This window comes from Cydia pomonella, chromosome 9, assembly GCF_033807575.1.
Source record: "Cydia pomonella isolate Wapato2018A chromosome 9, ilCydPomo1, whole genome shotgun sequence".
Taxonomy (NCBI): domain Eukaryota; kingdom Metazoa; phylum Arthropoda; class Insecta; order Lepidoptera; family Tortricidae; genus Cydia; species Cydia pomonella.
This window is the reverse complement of record NC_084711.1, coordinates 22460492-22483505: the sequence shown is the minus strand read 5'-3', so window position 1 is coordinate 22483505 and position 23014 is coordinate 22460492. Positions and strand designations below refer to the sequence as shown.

Below are 23014 nucleotides of genomic sequence, written 5' to 3'. Positions count from 1 at the left end.
GTACATTTTTCTCTTATCAATATTGCTTCGTAAATATAGGTAATAAATGCCAGTAATGTGTACTATGTACTGTCATCGATTGCCTTATGGGGAATATAAATTGCAATTGTATCCACAAAAATATGGTACGCATCTCTATCGTGTCTAATTCACACTGAATTCTTTATCCTTAATAATTTTTAAAGTCTCCTGATAACTCATAGTATAGTTCAACATCACAAGTATCTCCGAATACTTAAAAAGAGACATCTACCCTGTTATTGCAAAAAGCATGTATTCTAACGATTTTTTTTTACATTGAAGTCTCGAGTCTATATCGTTTTACTAAAACATAGTGCACGTCCTCCAGAACGGTCAGTCGGCGCTGCACGGCGCCGCCATGTTCGGGCAGCTGGCGTGCGCGCGGCTGCTGGCGCGGCGCGGCGGCCTGCGCCGGCGCAGCGCGGCCGGCCTCACGCCGCGCCAGGCCGCCGCGGCCGCCGGGAAACATGACGTCGCCGCCTACTTGAAAAGGCTGGAGGACTCGTAGCGTACGAGAACTTAATATTCTACATCTAAGTCTTACCGGGAACTTTAGACGAAAACGCCCGAACACCTTTCCATAGAAACGTAGTCCCCATTTTGCTCTCTGGATATTAACCCCCTTATTGTACGTAAACGTGTCCTAAAGTTCCTGCCGGTGAGTAAAGTTGCCGGAGCTCAACGAGGGGGGGGGGATGCTAGGGTCGGCAACGCGCTTGTGAGCATATCCTCTGGAGTTGCGGGCGTACGTAGGCTCCGGAGCCTGCTTACCATCAGGCGGGCCGTATGTTTGTTTGCCACTTGTAAAAAAAAATACGATGTCGCCGATCATCGTTTGTCCCTTTCCGACGTATTGGTATGATGGAAAGGGACAAACGATGATAAGCGGCATCGTAGCTTTAGTACGCGTTTATAAATAAGGGGGTTACAATATAAAAATGGTTCCACACAATTTGATGTCACTATAGCTATACTCCTTTTGTTTTTTTTTTAATCAAAATTATGAGCATTAAAATATGTGTTAGAGTCCGACCAAGATAAATTGGCAGATGTACAAGTGTTAAGTAAACTTCATAGAAGTGTGACGTTTAAAATAACACTTGGACTGTCAATCGCTTGTGACGACCGGTCCGGCCTAGTGGGTAATGACCCTGCCTATAAAGCTGATGGTCCCGGGTTCAAATCCTGGTAAGAGCATATATTTGTGTGATGAACACAGATATTTGTTTCTGAGTCATGGGTGCTTATATGTATTTAAGTATTTATAATTATAACATATTATATATATCGTTGTCTAGGTCCAACACAAGCCTTATTGAGCTTACTGTGGGGCTTAGTCAATTTGTGTAATAATGTCCTATAATATTTATTTATTAATCGCTGCCATTATCTTGGTCTGACTAGAATAGAATAGGGTTTGTTGGTCTCTCCTAACTTTTATAATAGATCATTAGACAGACAAAAAAGTCAAACGAAGAAGTATAGCCATGCTTAGCTTGATATACATAAAATTAATATCCAGAAACATAACTAGAAACTACGTCTGTATGGAATACCTATCACAATACCCAGTGCCGGATTAACCATTAAGCAAAATAAGCACTTGCTTAGGGCACCACGTCTAGGGGGGCACCAAAATCGTAGGAAAAAAACGCGCAGGCTGCATCGCAGTCGTAGTACTTATGTACACGAAATTTTTTGTCGACTTTGACGTGTGCAAGTACCCATCTAATAACGGGGTCGTAATAGAGTGAGGACACGTAAGCACATCTCCAACCCTTCGCGGAGGCCCTCAAAGCTCATAGCCAAAATATCTTACCGTCGGGCTTGTGGCCAACCGATTTTGTCGACGTAGATTACCGATTTTGTAGCGAATTTTGCTCTCTTGCACGCCAGATGTGTCGGCCTGGCCGAGTTGCTGCAGAACCACGATCCTGCGACCTAATTGTCAAACTGTTATAAAGGGCCCCGCGAAGGCACAAAACCAAAAGCAACTTATTAAGTTTCGGTTTCCACTTAAGCCAAAGGCCGAGCAGTAGGAGAACCGTGATACCATAGGTTCGATTTCAAGCCACTCTATTGCAGTTCGGCGTTAGGTCTTATGCGACGCTACTTTGTGCAAACTGCCTTACTTTCACTTAACATGGATCCAAATCTAAGCTGTCCTCTCTCGAAGCTGGGCCTTCTGCCTTGCTCACACCTCGCCATCAGTTGTATCGTATGATAACCCACCGCGATCGGACGCTCCGGACGTTCAGCCATTCATACCTCGCCAGTGGTCAAATTCAAATGCTTTCTTCCAGCTCGACCTTTGGCCTCATCCATGCCTCATCCGTAAGCGCCGATCGAACGCTCTGAGCGTTCAGCCTTATGAAAAGCTCAGCCTTAGACTTTGCCTTTAAAAACACTGATTTAAACTTTCACGATTTAGGCCAATCAAATTAGATCCAAAAATAGCGTTTTGAGGAATTAATTCCCAGCAAGCTGGAAAATGTTGTAATACTTTCATTTCATTCTAAATGCGTGTAATCCAAGTTTGCTCCATCCCAGGGGGTATGCATACATTTTGGGATCCTTAGGAGATATTTTTTTCCTTTCGAAACCACTTGATTTTGAAGGACATACGACAGTTCGTGGATTAGACACTGCATGGTAAGAAGGCGTTTTTGGATTTTTAACATGATTTTACCAAAAATAATAAATGTCGACCTTTTTATACAATTTAGACTAGGAATACATATTAGGGTACCTTCAATAAATCAATATGTTTTATTGCAAGAACATAATTAAATAACATTTCGGATCCTCAGATATCAGTTTTAATCATAATTAGAACAAATTTTCCGCCGGACGTACCGTTTTCGATTTTCAAGCAAAAAAAACTGAAAAAGAGGAAACATTTATGCACACCTCCTGGAATGGAGCAAACTCGGATTACACGGAATTTTAGGACAAATTCGAAAAAATCTAATTTTATTGGCCTAATTGTGACACATTATTATTTAAGAAAACGGGACTTAATCGCGTTTGATTAAGTTCTAAAATTACCTCCAACGTCAAGATAATGATGTCGACTTTACCCAGTCTTCTCCGAGACCATGGGGAAAACGCCGTTTTTGAAACGTCGGGTCAGTGGTAATTTTAAAACTTACCCTATTAAGTCCCGTTTTCGTAAACAATAATTTGCTATTTAAGACACTTGTGGCCATTGGTTCTTGTTCTGACAAGAACCAATGGCCAATGGCTAAGCTCCTACTGAAGCTCTGCCTTTGCTCTCACATGAATGAGCTTCGCAGGAAAGCTCTAGAGGTTGCAAAACGCTGTGCGGAGTACGGCCTATGCCTTTTATGTCTTCTCACACTTGGACATTGGTTGGCTCGCCTCCGGCCTTATGCGAAGCACGATCTTCAATTTGCTAACACTTGACCTTACATACTGTTGGAACATTACTGCTGCAGTACTGTCAATTTCCGTGATAAAATGATGTGTTGGATTGAAAATTCTATTCTCAGCAGTAATGCGGCAATAAACGTCACTTAATTTACCAAGAAAATTCAATGGAATCTTGATGAGGGGGCACCATGGTCTAGAAATGCTTAGGGCATCAAAATGTCTTAATCCGGCACTGACAATACCGCTAGTCTATTCTGCATATAATTCCTTTCCAAAGGGAAAGAAACTACGCCTTGCAATTTTTCTATTTATTTATTTTTATTTTATTTTTTTATAACTAATTCTATCCGAAAATATACTTATTATACCAATGTAGTGAAACAAGGAATTGCGAACTAAAGCACCTTTATGTACAGTCGCCATCAAATATATCGGAGCGACCGACGCGCTCAATAATATCTGAACACGCACTCCAACGGCTTGAAAATAGAGGCGTGTTCAGATATTTGTGAGCACCTTGGCCGCTCCGATATATCTGATGGCGACTGTATACACTCATTTTCTTATCAGTTTCATAAACTAACTTTATCGTCTTTGACCCAAAATTTAAGACCATTGATGAAACAGCTAATACATCTCTATCTCCACAGATGTTGGTCGAAATGTCACAACATGACATTAAGCTCCACTCCAGGAGTATAAATAGCCTGGAGTGGAGTGGTGAAGTTAAATAACTTCGTGGACACAAAAGACAATTTAGGTTTTCCCAGTATTTTCATACCAAATTGGCAAGCCTCCTGGTAAGACTACATACTATTGAAAAATTGAATAAAACGAGGATCTGTTATAAAATCTCATATATTCATAACGCATCGCAAAATATAACTATTTTGTATTCATATACACCACTCACCGTAGATATAGTCATGCTAGCTTTACGCCCGCCTTATGCATACCTCACTTATACTAACGTAGATCTGTTTTTACTTCACTATATTAACACCTAATTACTAATCGACAAATATATATATATGACAATTTTATTCTATAATAAGATCCTGTCAGCATTCAATAAATAGGGACAGCCAAAGTAGCCAAATATATCGGAACACATCTACAGGTTGATTTATGAGACGGGAGCAGGACCACAACATGAAAAATAAACGGAAGGTTCGTTCCCGCCGTTCTTGAAAATATGTACATACCTAAACTTGCCCGATTCACTAGGGTTGCTTCAGTATTAATTTCGAATTTTAAAAAGGAGTAGGTAATATAAGTTGACAGACATACATACATCGATTCCTTTATCTATACATCTTATCATGTTTACGTTCCTTAGAGACTGCATTTCGACGTACATGACAGTAGGTACCTACGTAGCGGCGGGGACGTCAAGCAACGCGCGCACAGCCCGACTAAGCTCTGCCCGAGAGTGCCCGAGAACGCCTGTAAATGTGACGTCTGTGTGCGTGCGGCGAAAATGGCACTTTGTACTGAGCGGACTCTCTGCTCCGGCGCGCGCCGCCGCTATTTACTCTGTGGCAGGACCAAGCCTACACAATCAGTAACTGTTAATGAATCGTTCACCGTCATATTTAAGTAAAACAATCACACTTTTTTTCTATTATTTAACTTTTTTTAAGGACAAATTTGATTATCTACAATCATAAACCCTACAACACTTAATTAACAAAACCTCTTTAACCGTTATGACAGCACTTTGATTATGAAGAAAATAAAATGTCACACTTGAGTGAGATACAATTTTTCAAAAGTAACCAGACTCCGATGACATTCAATTTGTCATTTGTTATGGACGAAACAAAGAGGTTGACCATAAATGTCGTACATAAATAAATAAATAGATTGAACAGTAAAAATTAAATTAACGGAGATCTCACAAATACTGGTACGAAACAGTTGCTTATAACTGCTCACGTCTACTGAATCATCCTGTATAGTATGTATTTATCCACTTTGGCTGCCACTATTTGATGAGCGTTTATTTTTTTGCCACTTTTTTATGTGACCTTTTTGCCACTTTTGTGTTATTTCTAGTCAGGACGCGGGCCCTTTTCATCCTTATAGGAGAAAAAAATGTCCCAATATTTCCATACATTTTTCAAACTTTCCTTTTTGTTACCACCATACAAAATATACGGGGAAATTGTAACACAGTATGAAATAACACTGGGGCATTTTTTTATTCCATTAGGATCGAAAGAACTCGTGGTTCTGAGCAGAAAAAATACAAAATGAATGAAAGTGGCATTTAAAAAATTCCTTCCGCTCAGAGGGCCTACCGCGAACCACGTTCGTTGTAAATTCGTACGTAAGTGTGACAGGGAGGCAACACGTCGAACGTGGTTCGCGGTAGGCCCTCTGATACCTTATAAATATGCAAAATATCGTTCTTGTGAGCTTCACATAAAATCTATCATATTTGGAATGTGTAATATTTGATATTAAATCTAGTATTTTAAAGTCATATATAATTGTCGATCCACAATTCCACATTAAATATAAATACTAGACAAAACCCAACAAGTATACAATTCTGAACAAATTACTTCAAAAGCTTGATTTTACTTTTTATAATGTTTAGGAAAACGAAGAAAAACATTTTTGACTAAAAAAAAACTTACGGACAGGTCGTCCAAGTCGGCCAACCATCCAAAGACCAAATTTTTTTGTCTCCTTTTTCCTAATCAAAACACGATATCGAATATTACAAGGATCCCCACGATTTTTGTTACATCATGTATATCAGCTTTAGACATAATTACAGTTATCTCATGTGAGAGCTTACAGTCAATTTTGAATCTTGGATAAATGAAAACTACTTGTCAGGTCATAAGTTCTGACACGAAGATTTTGACTGATAAAATGTGGATTACAGCTTTCAATAAAAATAAAGTTAGTCATGATTTGAAAGCTTGTTAAAAATTTATCAAAACGTAATATAATTAATTTTAAACTTAACTTTATTTATAAAAAAAATCCGAATATTAAAGAATTAAGCAAAACTGAGATAGCAAATTACGTTAAATTATATTGTAAGTGATTCTTGAAAGTATGAAATAATCTTTCAACCTATATTTATGAATAATAAGGGATCTGTACCTATAACTTTTTTATCAGTAAAAATCTTCGTGACAGAACTTATGAACTTATTAAAATGCAATTAGATGTACTTTTTTTTTGTTTTAAAATTATCATTATATAAATTCAAACTTTTTATTTTAGTAGTGATCATTATAATGGTACATTTTAAGTCCACATTTATTAATATTACTTTAAGGTTAAGTTTCTTTAGACTCTTTTGAGTTTATAATTGGTGCTGTTTTTAATCTTAAGTGAAACATACAAGTACACTTCATTTATAATTTAATACTAGTCAATCAACCATGCACGAACCGTTGCTAATACCTACTGTATTATTTACGAATTTCAATTTTAATCGAATGGTTCAGTTTCATTGGTCGATAGGGCCCGTATGCGGGGTGCGGGAGATTTCCAAAACGCATGCCGTTATGAGTTTCACTAGTCGTTATACCACCTTACCGCCTGCGGGGAGTCACTCTCATGCTGTATATCGACCGAACTATAGACTTATGAGTTTCACTAATCGTTATACCGCCTGCGAGAACCCTCACGCTTTATATCGACAGAGTTATCGACCAATGAAACTGAGCCATAAAGAATTTATGCCATCAAAGCATGACGTTTTTAAGAACCCAAGATCAAGAATAATTTCAAATTAAATACCACAAAACTTAGCAATGGTTCTACAACAAAGTACATGATTACTTACTGTAAAAGTGTATTTTCTAGAGGTAAGGCACTTTTGTACTGTTTATCTCTAATTGAGTTTTACGTTTTTATTTTAACACATTCAGTGCCAGCGCGTGCTACGCGCTACGAGCGTAGCCGATGACATGGAAAAATGCGTATGTAGCGAAAAGCGACTACAGACTGAGCGCCCGCCTGGCGGGTTGCTGGCAGTGAATGCGTTAAACAATATTTTATCGTGTACATTTACTTATCTAATACATAAAACTAGGCATAATACAAACAAATTATACATATTTGTGTCATTTTTGATCCCTTATTCTTATAGTACATTACGATACAAGTGCGAAAAATAGGAAATTCGAAACGAGTGGCGATAAATTAAAACACGACCGAAGGGAGTGTTTTAAATCGACACGAGTTGCGAATTACCTATTCGCACATGTATCGTACAACGTTTTACAGTACATATGGCCCTTTAAATGTTCGACACAGTAACATAATATGCTACTTCTCGCACTAGTGCTATAAAGTAGCCCCATATGTACTGTAAAACATTGTTTTATTTTCCTTGTTATTCTAACCGCCGTCCTATAAACATGTTCATTCGTTCATACATTAGTTTAAGAGTTAAAACACGTATTTTAACCGCTCAATGTAATTAAGTGTATGTATTGTATTTAATCGATATTTCGTTATTAAACGCACGAATGTAAAATTATAACATCGCATCATCGAATTCAGCACTAAATATTAACATGTAAAATAAGTCTGAAGGTCTTCAGTGTAAATAATCGGACAGACAGACGGACATGACGAATCTATAAGGGTTCCGTTTTTTGCCATTTGGCTACGGAACCCTAAAAATAACACAAGAGATAAGAGAACGAACTCATCAGCTTCCCATCGCGTTGGCCTTCGAGCAACACCGGCTTCCGACTCGTCGGAAAGAAGCCCAAGCGATATCTCACCATACAAATCGTTCTGCTATTTTTTTGTGAGACACGTGCACACAGTCGCACTTCTCACATACAAAATCCAATCTGTAATGACGACACAAATACATAGCAAATGACACACGTCAAAGACAAATCTTGCACCCCTCGATCTGTGTGTGTACGGACGAGTCGCAACACGCCCCGCGCTATGCCCAGTTGGGCATGTGCTCCGGCGGATTGGAAACGGTGCGAATGCCGGCTCCCTTCCCGGAGTGTGGCCCATAATTTCCGAAAATCATTTTTTCTTGGTGGCAAATTTTCCGTTCCCATATTTTACCAATAGATTTTTTTCGCTTTATCTTATTTTACCAATTATAATTTGCCACCAAGAAAAAATGATTTTCGGAAATTATGAGCCACACTCCCTTCCCGGTGTTGCTCGAAGGCGTCGGCAGAAAAGTTAAGGTGACAATTAAAGCGGCATTCGAATGGTATAGTCGTTAGATTTGTAGCCGGCCCCGAGCGGCTAATCCTTTGTCTGTTAACTAAAACCGCGCGTGCTACCTGCAAAAAAGGGTCCGGTCACTTTAACCGGTTATTGAATTACACCTATGGTAATTGACATAAGATTCAAAATGAACAAACGGAAAAATTATTTGCGATTCCTTGGGTGTCCCAATACGGTTACTGAGTGCCGGCGAGTCGAACGCTACCGATCCAGTCTAAAATGCGTCCTCGATATGCTACACTGGGTTTTTGAGCGTTGGACTAGCCCGCGCTCAGATGCGAATTAGAATTATACGACCCTTTTTTGCAGGTAGTGGCACGCGCGGTTTTAGTTAACAATAGACAAAGGATTAGCCGCTCGGGGCCAGTTTCAAATCGAACCACTATAGCTGCAGATGCACTGTTGCGGCCTTGATAGTGAATTTCCTTGATAAAATGAGTGATAGCTGGGGAGCCAGTGATGCTAAATGTGTAGTTACTAAAGGGGAATCTCAAAATTGGTCTGAAATTCCAGTCACGTCAATATGTACTTGTGAAGAATCTCAAACTTAAAAAGATACAAGGTCGATATTACATGCATTGAAGATTTTTTTTGCTGACAAATAATAACTCCAAGAAAACTGCATTATATTTTATATACATTGTATTACATTTTATTCAAGAAATTATTTCCAACAAGAATATGCATTTGTCTAATTTCCATAGCAATATGAAATAGATGTTCTCAGTTTTAGTTACAAGGACTGACTGTAGGTAAGGTTGAATAGTTGTTAAATTTTTATTTACGTTACGGAAATATAGTTGTTTTCCATATTTAATGTTTGTTTTATTTCAACATTTTGACAGTTTTTTTGGAACCTAATAATACTGATAGATTGATAAATATGTTTGCTTCATTGTTTATAATGAACTGAAACTAAATATGACACTTTGGCTGCAAAGTATCATGTCGAATTCCTTCAACATTCAGGCAATCCGGCTGTGGAATGATCTTCCTCTCTCTATGAGACAAGCCCAGAATAAATTCTCCTTCAAGCGCAAGCATCTGTTTGACAAGGTTCAAAGGTCGTCCTCATGATGTTTCACAATGGGTATATCTTATCTTATACCTTTAAACGAGCAATTCTTGTATATAAATATATATATATATATTTCTGTGATTTCGGAAACGGCTCTAACGATTTCGCTGAAATTTGGTATATGGGGGTTTTTGGGGCTATACAATCGATCTAGATTAGTCTTATGTTTGCGAAAACGCGTGTTTTCGAGTTTTCATGCGTTTTTCTTTCGACGCAGAATATGGTCGCTAATTTCGTATTGCCTGCCACTGTCCGTCTGGTCCAGCGGGTTAAGACGCGGACTGCTAAAACGAGTGTTACGGGTTCGAATCTCGCCCGGTGACTAACTTTTGTTTTTTTTTTTTATATGTTCAAGTTTATATATAATTTAAATAATTTTTTAATTTTTATTGTTTTAGACAAGTTTAATTTAGTAAAAAATGTAGCTAAGATTATCATCTATACACCACCATATTACAATAAATAGTTATAACCGAGCAAAGCTCGGTCGCCCAGGTACTATTTATGTATGTATGGATGTATATTTATGCATCATATTCAGTGATCGGAACTATGGGAGTAAAACTTTAACAAAACTTGTTAAGCGGACATAAATAGTGCATACAGCCCTAAAAAATATTCATGTCCATAGGGATAGGAATAGTATAGTAACTTACAGCCATAAAAATATTTACATTCATAGATATTCGAATATGTTTAAGGCTATAAGCACTCTTTTTACGTCCGCTTGATAAGTTTTGTTAAAGTTTTACTCCCATAGTTCCGATCACTGATCATATTATTTATGTACGTATAATTTCATATAATTTTATGATATTTTATTGCCATTTTACTCTGTATTCTGACCCTGCACCAATTAGGATCTTTCGGTTTGGCTCACGGTTGACTGGTAGAGAATGCCTTCTGGCATTAAGTCCGCCTTTTGTACTCTTCATGTATTGTGCAATAAAGTTAAAATAAATAAATAATATATGTATTATCGGTACGCGAGCGCCGACAACGCGACGCGCGTTTCAATGCAGACAAGAATAATTTTGATAGTTTTCAATATTATTTCAAGCAACATTCATTTTAGTGTTATATGGGCGCTCTTATTTTATATGCACAGTAGTAGTAATTAAGGACTTGCCAACTTTAAAATCAAGCGTTAGAGTTTTGAGGCATATACCAAAGGGGGCGAGGTGTTTGGTTGCCGGCAAGTTGTCGTCAATTATAGACGATTGCCTGCGTAACAACGTTTGTCGAGGATTGGTTCAACTTGTTGTTCTTTTTTTTTATACTACGTCGGCGGAAAACAAGCACACGGCCCGCCTGATGGTAAGCAGTATCCGTAGCCTATGTACGCTTGCAACTCCAGAGGAGTTACATGCGCGTTGCCGACCCTAACAACCTTCCCTCCCCTCGTTGAGCTCTGGCAACCTTACTCACCGGCAGGAACACAACACTATGAGTAGGGTCTCGTATTATTTGGCTGCGGTTTTCTGTAAGGTGGAGGTACTTTTCCTATGCGGCTCTGAGGGTGCCGGACGCTGCTGATAGGAAATCGTTGACGATGAAAGTTAAGAGTAACGTTAATGATTCCAATTTGTATTTCCCAGCAGCTGCTCAGTCACCCTCAAAGTCTACATAGACGATTGCCTGCGTAACAACAGTGTTGAGGATTGGTTCAACTTGTTGTCCTTTTCCTATGCGGCTCTGAGGGTGCCGGACGCTGCTGATAGGAAATCGTTGACGACGAAAGTTAAAGAGTAACGTTAATGATTCGAATTTGTATTTCCCAGCAGCTGCTCAGTCACCCTCAAAGTCTACATAGACGATTGCCTGCGTAACAACAGTGTTGAGGATTGGTTCAACTTGTTGTCCTTTTCCTATGCGGCTCTGAGGGTGAAATCGTTGACGACGAAAGTTAAGAGTAACGTTAATGATTCGAATTTGTATTTCCCAGCAGCTGCTCAGTCACCCTCAAAGTCTATTTCGGTATATCGGGCTATTGAGGGTAAGGTACATGATGGGGACTTGAGAGGAGCTGTTCGTCTCCTTCTGTCAGATTCTGTGCTCGCGCCGTCTGATGAGTCTACTTTGCAGGCTTTTGGGCCGGGCTTGTTGCAGTGGGGATGAGCGATAGATTATAGGTGTGTTTGACGAAGCTTGTTTTTTTTTTTTTATACCACGACGGTGGCAAGCAAGCATACGGCCCGCCTGATGGTAAGCAGTCACCGTAGCCTATGGACGCCTGCAGCTCCAGGTGTTACATGCGCGTTGCCGACCCTTTAAAAATCTGTACACTCCTTTTTTGAAGAACCTCATACTGTAGACCCTCGGGAAAACATCGGCAGGTAGCTTGTTGCGGAATTTACAAGTTGTTTTAGTGTTAAGGTACAATAAGTTTGTGACGATGCTTCTGCGGATTACATTATTTGTGTTTTGACGAAGCGTGTGGCGGATTGTATAATGTTGATAACTATAGTTTAGAATTGTGTTATGTGTAAGTTTGTTTTTTGTACCTCTTTTTATCTGTACATTCTTGCCACGAATAAAATATTATATTGTGTTTTACAAATATAAAATTGGTTTTCCGATGGGTGAACTTACAGCTGTAATGCGCTGTGGGTCAGTATTTTAGATATAAGTACCTGGTCGACCGAGCGTTGCTCGGTTATAACTATTTATTGTAATATGGTGGTGTATAGGTATAGATAATCTTAACTACATTTTTTTACTAAATTAAACTTAAAACAATAAAAATTAAAAAAAAATATATAAACTTGAACATATAAAAAAAAAAACAAAAGTTAGTCACCTGGCGAGATTCGAACCCGTAACACTCGTTTAGCAGTCCGCGTCTTAACCCGCTGGACCAGACGGACGGTGGCCGGCAACATGAAATTAGCGACCATATTCTGCGTCGTAAGAAAAACGCATGAAAACTCGAAAACACGCGTTTTCCCAAACATAAGACTAATCTAGATCGATTGTATACCCCCAAAAACCCCCATATACCAAATTTCAGCGAAATCGTTAGAACCGTTTCCGAGATCACATATATATACATACAAGAATTGCTCGTTGAAGGTATAAGATTATTAGAAAATACCGAGTAAGTATATAACTTAATTTTTTTGATCTTATTGAGCATAGCTATCGCAGCATCTGCGAGATGTTTCTCGCGGGTCGTCTGTTAGGCTCGCATTCTGTGCACGCGTGGGAGAAGCCAAGCAGTTCTGCGTACTGAGCATACATCGGGGTTGTAGGTACGGGAATGAATCGTGTATATAAAATTATGTTTATTGTAAAATAATTACTAAAGTATGAATTAAAAATAGCTAAGACACAAATGTGTTTATAAATGTTCAAATAGTTTGTTTTTAGCGGTATCCTGCCTTTTCGCCGAAAATTGTATTGCCGAATTTCACTTGCCAACCAACATTTCGGAGATGTTTCATTTGGCGTTTCATTTTTTACCAAGTAATTATTTCGCAACCATTTCATTTCCCAACCCCTAGTTGGGAAATGAAAATTGCGTACTAGGTTGGGTTAGGTTAGGTTGGATTATGTAGTTGGGAAGTGAAATTCGCACAAATGAAACTTCTGCGAAAAGTTGGTTGGCAAGTGAAATTCGGCAATACAATTTTCGGCGAAAAGGCAGAGAATCGTTTTTAGTCTACCTTTTGGTTAGTGTAAAATATTCCCGCATCCAAAACTCCGATGTATGGTATTGAGTGTTTCCACTGATAATGCCCATTGTACCATTTGGTTTTTAGGGTTCCTTAGCCAAATGGCAAAAAACGGAACCCTTATAGATTCGTCATGTCCGTCTGTCTGTCCGATTATGTCACAGCCACTTTTTTCCGAAAACTATGAGAGCTATACTGTTCAAACTTAGTAAGTGGATGTATTTTATGAACCGCATTAAGATGTTCACACAAAAATAGAAAAAAAAAAACAATAAATTTTGGGGATTCCCCATACTTAGAACTGAAACTCAAAAAATCTTTTTTCATCAAACCTATACGTGTGGGGTATCTATGGATAGGTCTTCAAAAATGATATTTAGGTTCCTAATTTCATTTTTTTCTAAACTGAATAGTTTGCGCGAGAGACACTTCCAAAGTGGTAAAATGTTGAACAAGATCTAGCAAATAGATTTTTTTTAAATACGTCTTAAATGGTACGGAACCCTTCATGTGCGAGTCCGACTCGCACTTGGCCGCTTTTTTTATATTTTGGCCAAACGTACTGGTTTTTTGGATGGTTGAAGTTATAGATATTATGCACCGTGAGATAGTATTTTCGATAGAAGTATTAGTAAATACCGGATTTATAATTTTAAGTTTTCATATTTTATTGAACATAGTTTGACTTGCATCCGCGAGATGTTTTCCAGTATGTCGTGGCTGAGGCTCGCATTCCGTACACGCGTACTTCCGAGCCGAGCGGTTTCGCGTAAAGTAGGAACCTATTTCGCTACTATTACTGCGAATGTACGATTTATATTTTTCCGATGGCCGGAGTTACAGCTGTTAATGCTCTGTAAGGCAGTATTTTAGATAAAATTAATAGTAAATAGGTACCTAGGATTAATTTAACGTTTAGATGTTATTAAGCAATTGAAGCATAGCTGTGGCTGCATCCACGAGATGTTTCCCGCTGGGCCGGCGGGCGGGCTGGCATTCTGTGCACGCGTGGAACACGCCGAGGGGCTCCGCGTACACCGAGACTACGATGTTGGCCGGGATCGGCGGACGGGTGCCTGGAGTTAATGTTACTATATTCACTACTAATACAAAAAAAGTTACCTGAAAAACTTAAATTCTAAATCTAAAAATAAATAAAATTAATGTTAAAATAAATTAAACTATCCCCTTGCAGCATGGTGACGCTGGCGACATTTCCTCGCTGTATCGCATTTTTTTTTTATGCTACGTCGATGGCAAACAAGCATGCGGCCCGCCTGGTGGTAAGCAGTCTCCGTAGCCTATGTACACTGTCTATTTGTATCGGAGTAAATGAGATAGCACTGTCGCATGTTACTGGGCCTGGGCAAGGGAATAATAAGAAAAATATTTAAATAAAAAAAAATGGATTATTAGTGTAATATTTTACTCAATAGCGGTTTAGATATAAATGTTTTGAAATTGTGATTTTAATTGCAGACCCATAAGTCAAAACAATAAAGACATAAAACCGTTTAATTGTGATTTTAAGACTTTGCAATTATTTTCTATCGAGCCGATTTCGTTCAATCATGTATCGAGTACAACCACGGTCTTTGAAATATAATTAATATGAACATATATTTTTCTTACTTGACTAAAACAAATAGTCTTTCTTAAAAAAACTGTTTAAGTAACATCAATTTCAAGGACATTGGTGTTGACAGCCTCTTAAATAGTGTAGACGCGTTCGGACCCATAGAGGGTCTCGACGCCAAAAGGTACAAAATCGTATTCAAAGCCGAGACCCCTATATTTAATCTTTTTTAATTTTTTTGACCGCCTCTGCTGAGACTGTTACTCTGATGAGACATGTGCAACTTGTCGCAGAAGGCAGCTGCGAAATGATGACCGGTCTGGCCTAGTGGGTAGCCTGCCTATGAAGCCGATGGTCCCGGGTTCGAATCCCGATAAGAGCATTTATTAGTGTGACGAACACAGATATTTTTTCTTGAGTCATGAATGTCTTCTATATACATAAGTATGTATTTATCTACATAGGTATGTAATTTTTTTTTTTATGGTAGAGGAGGCAAACGAGCAGACGGATCACCTGATGGTAAGCGATTACCGCCGCCCATGGACACCTGCAGCACCAGGGGGTTGTAAGTGCGTTGCCGGTCTTTAAGATGGGAGTACGCTCTTTTCTTAGTTTGGAGCTAGGTAGATCTGAGTAAGATTGTTGCTAAATATTTTTTAATTTTTAGGATTCCGTACGGTCAAACGGGACCCCATTACTGAGACTCCACTGTCCGTCCGTCCGTCCATCTGTCACCAGGCTGTATCTCATGAACTGTGATAGTTAGCCAATTGAAATTTCTTCAGATTATGTATTTCTGTTGCCGCTATAACATCAAAAACTAAAAAAAGAATAAAATAAATATTTCTTTCCAATCTCAAAGTTCTCATCCAATCACCGAAGTTAAGCAACGTCGGGCGGGGTCAGTACTTGGATGGGTGACCGTTTTTATAGATAATGGTACGGAACCCTTCTTGTGCGAGTCCGACTCGCACTTGGCCGGTTTTTATTTTAGAGTTCAAATTCCAGAGAGGTATAAAATGGAAATTAAAAGTGGTTCCTAAGAGATCACTGGCAATGAAAGTATTAAAGTTCTCAACCCTCAGAAATTACTCTAAAAAATACACAAATAGTAAATAGTTATTTGTTTTACAAGGGGGCAAAGTTGTTGTTTAACCGCTCGTGCTAATATTGATACCCGAGCAAGCGAAAGATTCCAAATTGAACCACTCGCTACGCTCGTGGTTCGAGAGATGGAATCTTGAGCGTAGCGAGTGGTTCGAGAAATGGAATCTTGAGCGTTGCGAGGGTTTCAAGGCACGAGGGATTAAACAAGCTTTGCCTCCGAGTGAAGCACATTTTTAACCACACCAACGCGAGGAATATAATAACTATGAAATAAAAAAAAAAACAAACCAATTCAAATCCAAATAAACGTACTTAATTAAATATTTATCATCCAAAAACATCCTTTATAAGTCAATTCTACCACCTAACATAAGGAAACGACTCAAAATTTGCATCTGATTACTTTGCCCCACATGTGGGTAAAACGCAACTTTCTCATTAGTTTTTGAACAATCAAGAGGGCCTTTACCAGTTGGTGTGGTGAAAATATATTTTACAGTACATATGGTGCTACTTTACCGCACTAGTGCGAAAATTAGCATATTACGTTACTGTGTCGAACATTTAAACGGCCATATGTACTGTAAAACGTTGTACGATACATTCGCAACTCGTGTCGATTTAAAACACTCCCTTCGGTCGTGTTTTAATTTATCGCCACTCGTTTTGAATTTCCTATTTTCCGCACTTGTATCATAATGTACTATTATAGAGCTTACCATATTTATCAGAGAAATACTCCTCGCTCATAGACTCGTCCAGTTCACTGTCCATCTCCATAGTGGTGTCCTGCGAGCATACACTTATAATAATAATAATTCAGCCTATATACGTCCCACTGCTGGGCACAGGCCTCCTCTCATATGCGAGAGGGCTCGGGCTATAGTCCCCACGCTAGCCCAATGCGGATTGGGGACTTCACATACACCTTTGAATTTCTTCGCAGATGTATGCAGGTTTCCTCACGATGTTTTCCTTCACCGAAAAGCTAGTGGTAAATATCAAATGATTTCGTACATAAGTTCCGAAAAACTCATTGGTACGAGCCAGGATTTGAACCCGCGACCTCCGGATTGAAAGTCGGACGTCATATCCACTCGGCCACCACCGTTTATTTAAGTAAAATGTAGCATACACTTAAATAAAATTATCATTTTGGGCAAAATACGAACTTGCAACCTTTCGGAACTCCGGTCCCATCGCTCTTAACCAACTAAGACGTATAAAACACCTTTTTCTTAAAAATAGTACAACATATTGCCGTTTTCAAGGAGCGCTGGTGGCCTAGCGGTAAGAGCGTGCGACTTGCAATCCGGAGGTCGCGGGTTCAAACCCCGACTCGTACCAATGAGATTTTAGGAACTAAGGTACGACGAAATATCATTTGATATTTACCAGTCGCTTTTCGGTGAAGGAAAACATCGTGAGGAAACCAGACTAATCCCAACAAGGCCTAGATTACCCTCTGGGTTGGAAGGTCAGATGGCAGTCGCTTTCGTAAAAACTAGTGTCTACGCGAAATCTTGGGATTAGTTGTCAAGCGGACCCCAGGCTCCCATAAGCCCTGGCAGTATACCGGGACAACGCGAGGAAGAAGGATAATTAATGTTTACAAAAAATTTTTAAAAAAATTATAACAAATGCAGCATTTGGATGATTGAGGTTCCGCAGTACTTATTCCAGTGTATACACATTTGTCCCCGCTGGGCACAAATGAGAATAGGTGCATTCATAAGAATCAGTCCCATGTATCGTGTAGGGGCGGTCACGTTTTTTATATTTTATACTACGTCGGTGGCAAACAAGCATACGGCCCGCCTGATGGTAAGCAGTCTCCGTAGCCTATGTACGCCTGCAACTCCAGAGGAGTTACATGCGCGTTGCCGACCCTAAACCCGCCCCCCCTCGTTGAGCTCTGGCAACCTTACTCACCGGCAGGAACACAACACTATGAGTAGGGTCTAGTGTTATTTGGCTGCTGTTTTCTGTAAGGTGGAGGTACTTCCCCAGTTGGGCTCTGCTCTAGATCTGGAATGACATCCACTGGCTGTGCGTAGAACGAGGACAAATGGGAACACCTTTCTTCCTAGTATAAACTGCTTACCGCCGTGTGTGGAGGAGCCAGGGCCATCATCTCCCATAGAACCAGTCCGAGCGGCCAGATGTCCGTCTTGGAGGTGACTTCTCCGCCGTGGATCACTTCCGGGGCACTCCAGGCTTCAGTGCCTAAAAAAATACAAGATCTTGTTAGTCATCACTATCATGATCAAAAGATTTAAGTCACAGGCCATATGTAATATGATTTAAGTCACAGTTTTTTTTTTTTTTTTTTTATACTACGTCGGTGGCAAACAAGCATACGGCCCGCCTGATGGTAAGCAGTATCCGTAGCCTATGTACGCCTGCAACTCCAGAGGAGTTACATGCGCGTTGCCGACCCTAAACCCGCCCCCCCGCATTGAGCTCTGGCAACCCTACTCACCGGCAGGAACACAACACTATGAGTAGGGTCTAGTGTTATTTGGCTGCTGTTTTCTGTAAGGTGGAGGTACTTCTCCAGTTGGGCTCTGCTCTAGTTTCACTTAACTTAAATCAGGAGTTACTATAAATAATATCAAACCACCATTTCTGTTGATTTTCTGCACATAGATAATTAATTGTTTGATGTTATGTTATTGTTATTGTTTTACGCTTGCAAATATACATAGTAGTTTAATTTATTATTGTACGCCAAAAACGGGCAAGCGTGTGTATGTGAAATTTATAAGACCTATGTACCAGCACAACCTATGACAATAAAGAAATCTTAATATCTTGGTATATCTGCCAGATTCCATAATCAGATCCTAACCTAATAACAATGGGAACTGTAAAACATCAGAAGATCAAACAAAAAAATAATTTCCTACATTTTTTGATTTGAATTCATGCTAAATTATCTACACTACAGTGACTAAAATCTGATCAGCACGCTCTTGTATTAAAAAAATACTAGACCTATAAATAAAAAAATAAAAATAAAAAGCATTTATTTCAGACAAGATCCATAGGTAATACAAAAACACAAAACAACAAACAATCAAAATATTTACATATAAATTACAAAAAATAAAATAAAAATATGAAGATACTTATGATCAAATAATCAAAGTATCTTACTAAAATTGCTTACTCTTATGAAAATAATAAATAAATAAATATTGAACATTCTTAGACAAATTGACTAGGCCCCACAGTAAGCTCAAGAAGGCTTGTGCTGTGGGTACTCAGCCAACAATAGATATAATATATAAATACATAGAAAACACCCATGACCCAGGAACAAATATGTGCTCATCACACAAATAAATGCCCTTACCGGGATTTGAACCCAGGACCATCGGCTTCATAGGTAGAGTCAATAACTCACTACCCAGTAGGCCAGACCAGTCATCAAATTAAATCATACTTAAGACAAACATACCAAAATACACAGCCTTCCCCGCCTTCTCTGTATCCACCTTTCCATTCTCGTCCAATGGTAAAGTGACCCCGAAATCACACAGCTTGCAGATCACGAAGTCCCCGTTGACGAGGATGTTGTAGGACTTCATGTCTCCATGCAGTATCTGCATCTTGGTGTGCAGGTAGTCTAGAGCGCTACCCATGTCTAGTACAACCTGAAATAATAGAATTGACATTCAAAGTTACTGTAATGTCAGAAAATACTGTCTTCTGCATAAGGTATGTACTTTTAGATAAGGGAAGCGACTTTTGAGTGTTTAATCTCTCTCTCTCTTTAGCCCGTCTCTACCCTTCGGGTGTAGGCATCCTTCATTCTATGTCGCTTATCACGGTTCTGTGCAACCTGGAACCACTTCTTCCCCGCAGTCCTTTTGATAACATTATCCTAATGCATCTGGGGTCTACTTTGACGATGTTCCTCCCCCCCATGGTCGCCACTCAACTATTTCACCACTTATGAGTATTTAATACTATGTTTATAGAAGTATACCTAACTTCATTACTGTTATAAACCTATTATATATTTGTTAATCTCAGAATAGGTGTAAACCCTGTAAAAATATATCACTAAGTCTCACAATTTATTAATAATAAAAACTTGTAACACCACACCTGGCTGTAAAAAAAATAACACTTAAGGGCCTCTTTCGCAATGTCCAAATGGTCCTGAATAAGCTACTTGCCACTTATCTGACAAATAAAGTCATTGCTGGCATTTCACAATCTTCAAATAAGCTTAACTGGTAGATAAATACCTTTACAACTTAACACATTCACTGCCGGGAACCCACCTGGTGGGCGCTCGTGAACTTTGTTCCGCCCGCTGGGCGGGTTGTTTTGTACGCAGCTATATACCACCGGTTTCTGGAGTAGTGCACCGTTTTTTGTCTGGCAGTGAATGTGTTAAGGTAGTTTTATCTGGCAGTTCATTTATTTGTTAATTAGCTATCCAATACTTTACTTGGACAATGTGAAACAGGCCTTTAGTTTTACAATTTTTAAAATAATAAAAGCTTAAGACACAACACACCTTCATCATCTGCTTCGGACTAAACGGCTCCGCTTCATCTTCAATCCTGTTCTCAATCATATCCCCCAGCGACAGATCACAAGCCTCCATCCCCAGATACAATATCTTATCGTTACTGAAAGCTCTAAACCCGACTATGTTTGGATGAGACATGCGTTTCAACAGGTCTGCTTCAGCCTGCAGTCTTTCAGAGTAAACTTTGCAAGGTTTAACTCTCTTGTTAATCATTTTGAGAGCCCATGGTGAGCGAATCTGTCCGGCTTTTGGTGAACGGATAAGTTGCATCACGTTTACACCTGTAAATTGATGTATCACTAGTTTAATTACGAAATTCTGACTGTGTGCATGTGTAATGTTTCTGTTTTGACGACCGGTTTGGCCTAGTGGGTAGTGACCCTGCCTACGAAGCTGATGGTCCCGGGTTCAAATCCTGGTAAGGGCATTTATTCGTGTGATGAGCATGGATATTTGTTCCTGAGTCATGGGTGTTTTCTATGTATTTAAGTATTTATAAATATTCATATATTATATATATCGTTGTTTAAGTACCCTCAACACAAGCCTTATTGAGCTTACTGTGGGACTTAATCAATTTGTGTAATAATGTCCTATAATATTTATTTATTTATTTATTTATTTAATGTAATCCATACATGATGGTCAATATATAATTCAATAAATGCGTAATACTTTCCACACAGATAACACTGGAGTATTTACTGATTGGTAAAGTTACTTTTATTAACTTCAAGTACTTCAACGTATACAAATAAAACTGCTTTGCTTTAAAGAAAGTTTTTTGTAAGTTATAAGTTATTTCGTAGCATTTACAAGTTGAGCAACAAAAACTAAGAAATCCTGGTAATTTATACATCGTTTTGCTACTTGTTTTGTGTTTGGCGATTGTTTTTACTAACGAAATTTTTTACCTGTTCCATATCCAAGTCTGCTTAAATACGGCGATGGAGGAATCGTAATCTTCTCGGTTAAATCCGACGCCTTGGCTTTCACTGGTGTTTTGAATTCACTCATTGTTGTCAAATTATAAGCACAATACAGGAATAAAATTAATCTACTTTAAAACAAATCGTAAAAGCAGACACCGCTTTTGTCTTTTAACTTCGACGTTACTCATTCGAAATTCAAATTCAATTCGATAACGCGTCAGAAAAATGAAGTTTCTAAAAGTGTTGCTAGCATAAAATTTTGTTTCATGCCCGATTCGATTAATCGATCTCACGAGTCTCGACGATGAAAAGACAAACAATGGAGTGCCATGCGTTTGTAACAGATGGCGGTACTAGCGGCTCAGTTAAGAGTGGACTATTATTGTACACTACAGTATATATTCATATTTAGTTGTTTATTTTGAAATATATATTTAAACCAGAATCAACAATATCTTACCGTGTTGTTTGCTTAATAAAATCACAGTTATTGCAATAATGGTTAAGTTTCTCATAAGAAATCCCAACGATGTTCATGTAAATATACTAGGTTTTATTAGTTCTAATTTTTATATTAATGGACAAAGGAAGAAAGGAGGAGGAAGGAGAACTCGAAGACGTATCTGCTTGATCAAAATTGATATAACTATTTAGCTCCTACCTATATAGATGGCGCTAAAAAGAATTATATGTTTTCTAAAGACTCCTTTTAATATTGGTAATAACCCAAGTACTTACAAGTAAAGCTGATATTATATTCGGGTGCAGAGTATTTCAATTATAACAACGTTTGTTCCGATAACGCCACAATAATTCAAGTTCTTGCACTAATATTGGGACCTTTGTGGCGTCACTTGCTTAAAAGGATACGGGACCTGAGATTCAAATATTTTAATTGAATATATGCGTCTCGCTAACGGAAGCGGCTTCTAAAACTAGTGCGATAACGACAACACTAGCTTAGGCGAAAAAGCCTGCGTAAAAATGACAAAAAACTATGTTTGGTACTCGACTGTTTCCTCCTTCAAAACTTAACCAAATGTAACGAAATTTAAAGTTCTAAATGCTCATGAAACTATCTGTGTCGGTGTCGGACTGTTTTGCTTCCCAGACTAATTGATGTCAGTTTGGAATACCTACCTAGCTTCTCTTCACTTTCGGCTATTTGGGAGCTAGCAGACGAGTATTTTCTAAATCTACATATAAATTGCTATATGTTGCCACAAGTCTTATCAGATGACGTAAATTTCACTTTTTTTCGTACCATTAAGTGCCCGGCAGACGCACTTTCGGCCATTTGGGAGTTGGCAGACGAGTATTTTCTAAATCTACATATAAATTGATACATGTTGCCACAAGCAAGTCTCATCTTTGTATCAGATGACGTAAATTCCACTCTTTTTGGTACCTTTAAAGTGCCCGGCAGATGCACTAACGGCCATA

The 23014-nt window shown here is 38.8% G+C and overlaps 2 protein-coding genes across 2 annotated transcripts in view; one reads left to right on the top strand and one right to left on the bottom strand.

Annotated features, from left to right (window-relative positions):
- The window catches only part of LOC133520959 (ankyrin repeat domain-containing protein 29), an 85978-nt gene extending 80547 nt beyond the window's left edge, over positions 1–5431 (top strand). The window contains exon 8 of the mRNA XM_061855674.1: positions 350–5431. Coding sequence (XP_061711658.1) covers positions 350–529 — 180 coding nt within the window. The 3' untranslated portion in view covers positions 530–5431. The remainder of the gene's footprint in view (positions 1–349) is intronic.
- A 7379-nt stretch (positions 5432–12810) lies between these two features.
- LOC133521666 (lymphokine-activated killer T-cell-originated protein kinase-like) lies at positions 12811–22091 on the bottom strand. The gene is made up of 6 exons (XM_061856752.1): positions 21554–22091; positions 20625–20920; positions 19554–19749; positions 18195–18316; positions 16810–16879; positions 12811–14480 (listed from the first exon to the last, which is right to left on the bottom strand). Exons 1-6 carry the CDS (start codon positions 21654–21656, stop codon positions 14320–14322), a joined length of 948 nt encoding a protein of 315 aa, XP_061712736.1. The 5' UTR covers positions 21657–22091; the 3' UTR covers positions 12811–14319.
- Between the last annotated feature and the right edge of the window lie 923 nt (positions 22092–23014).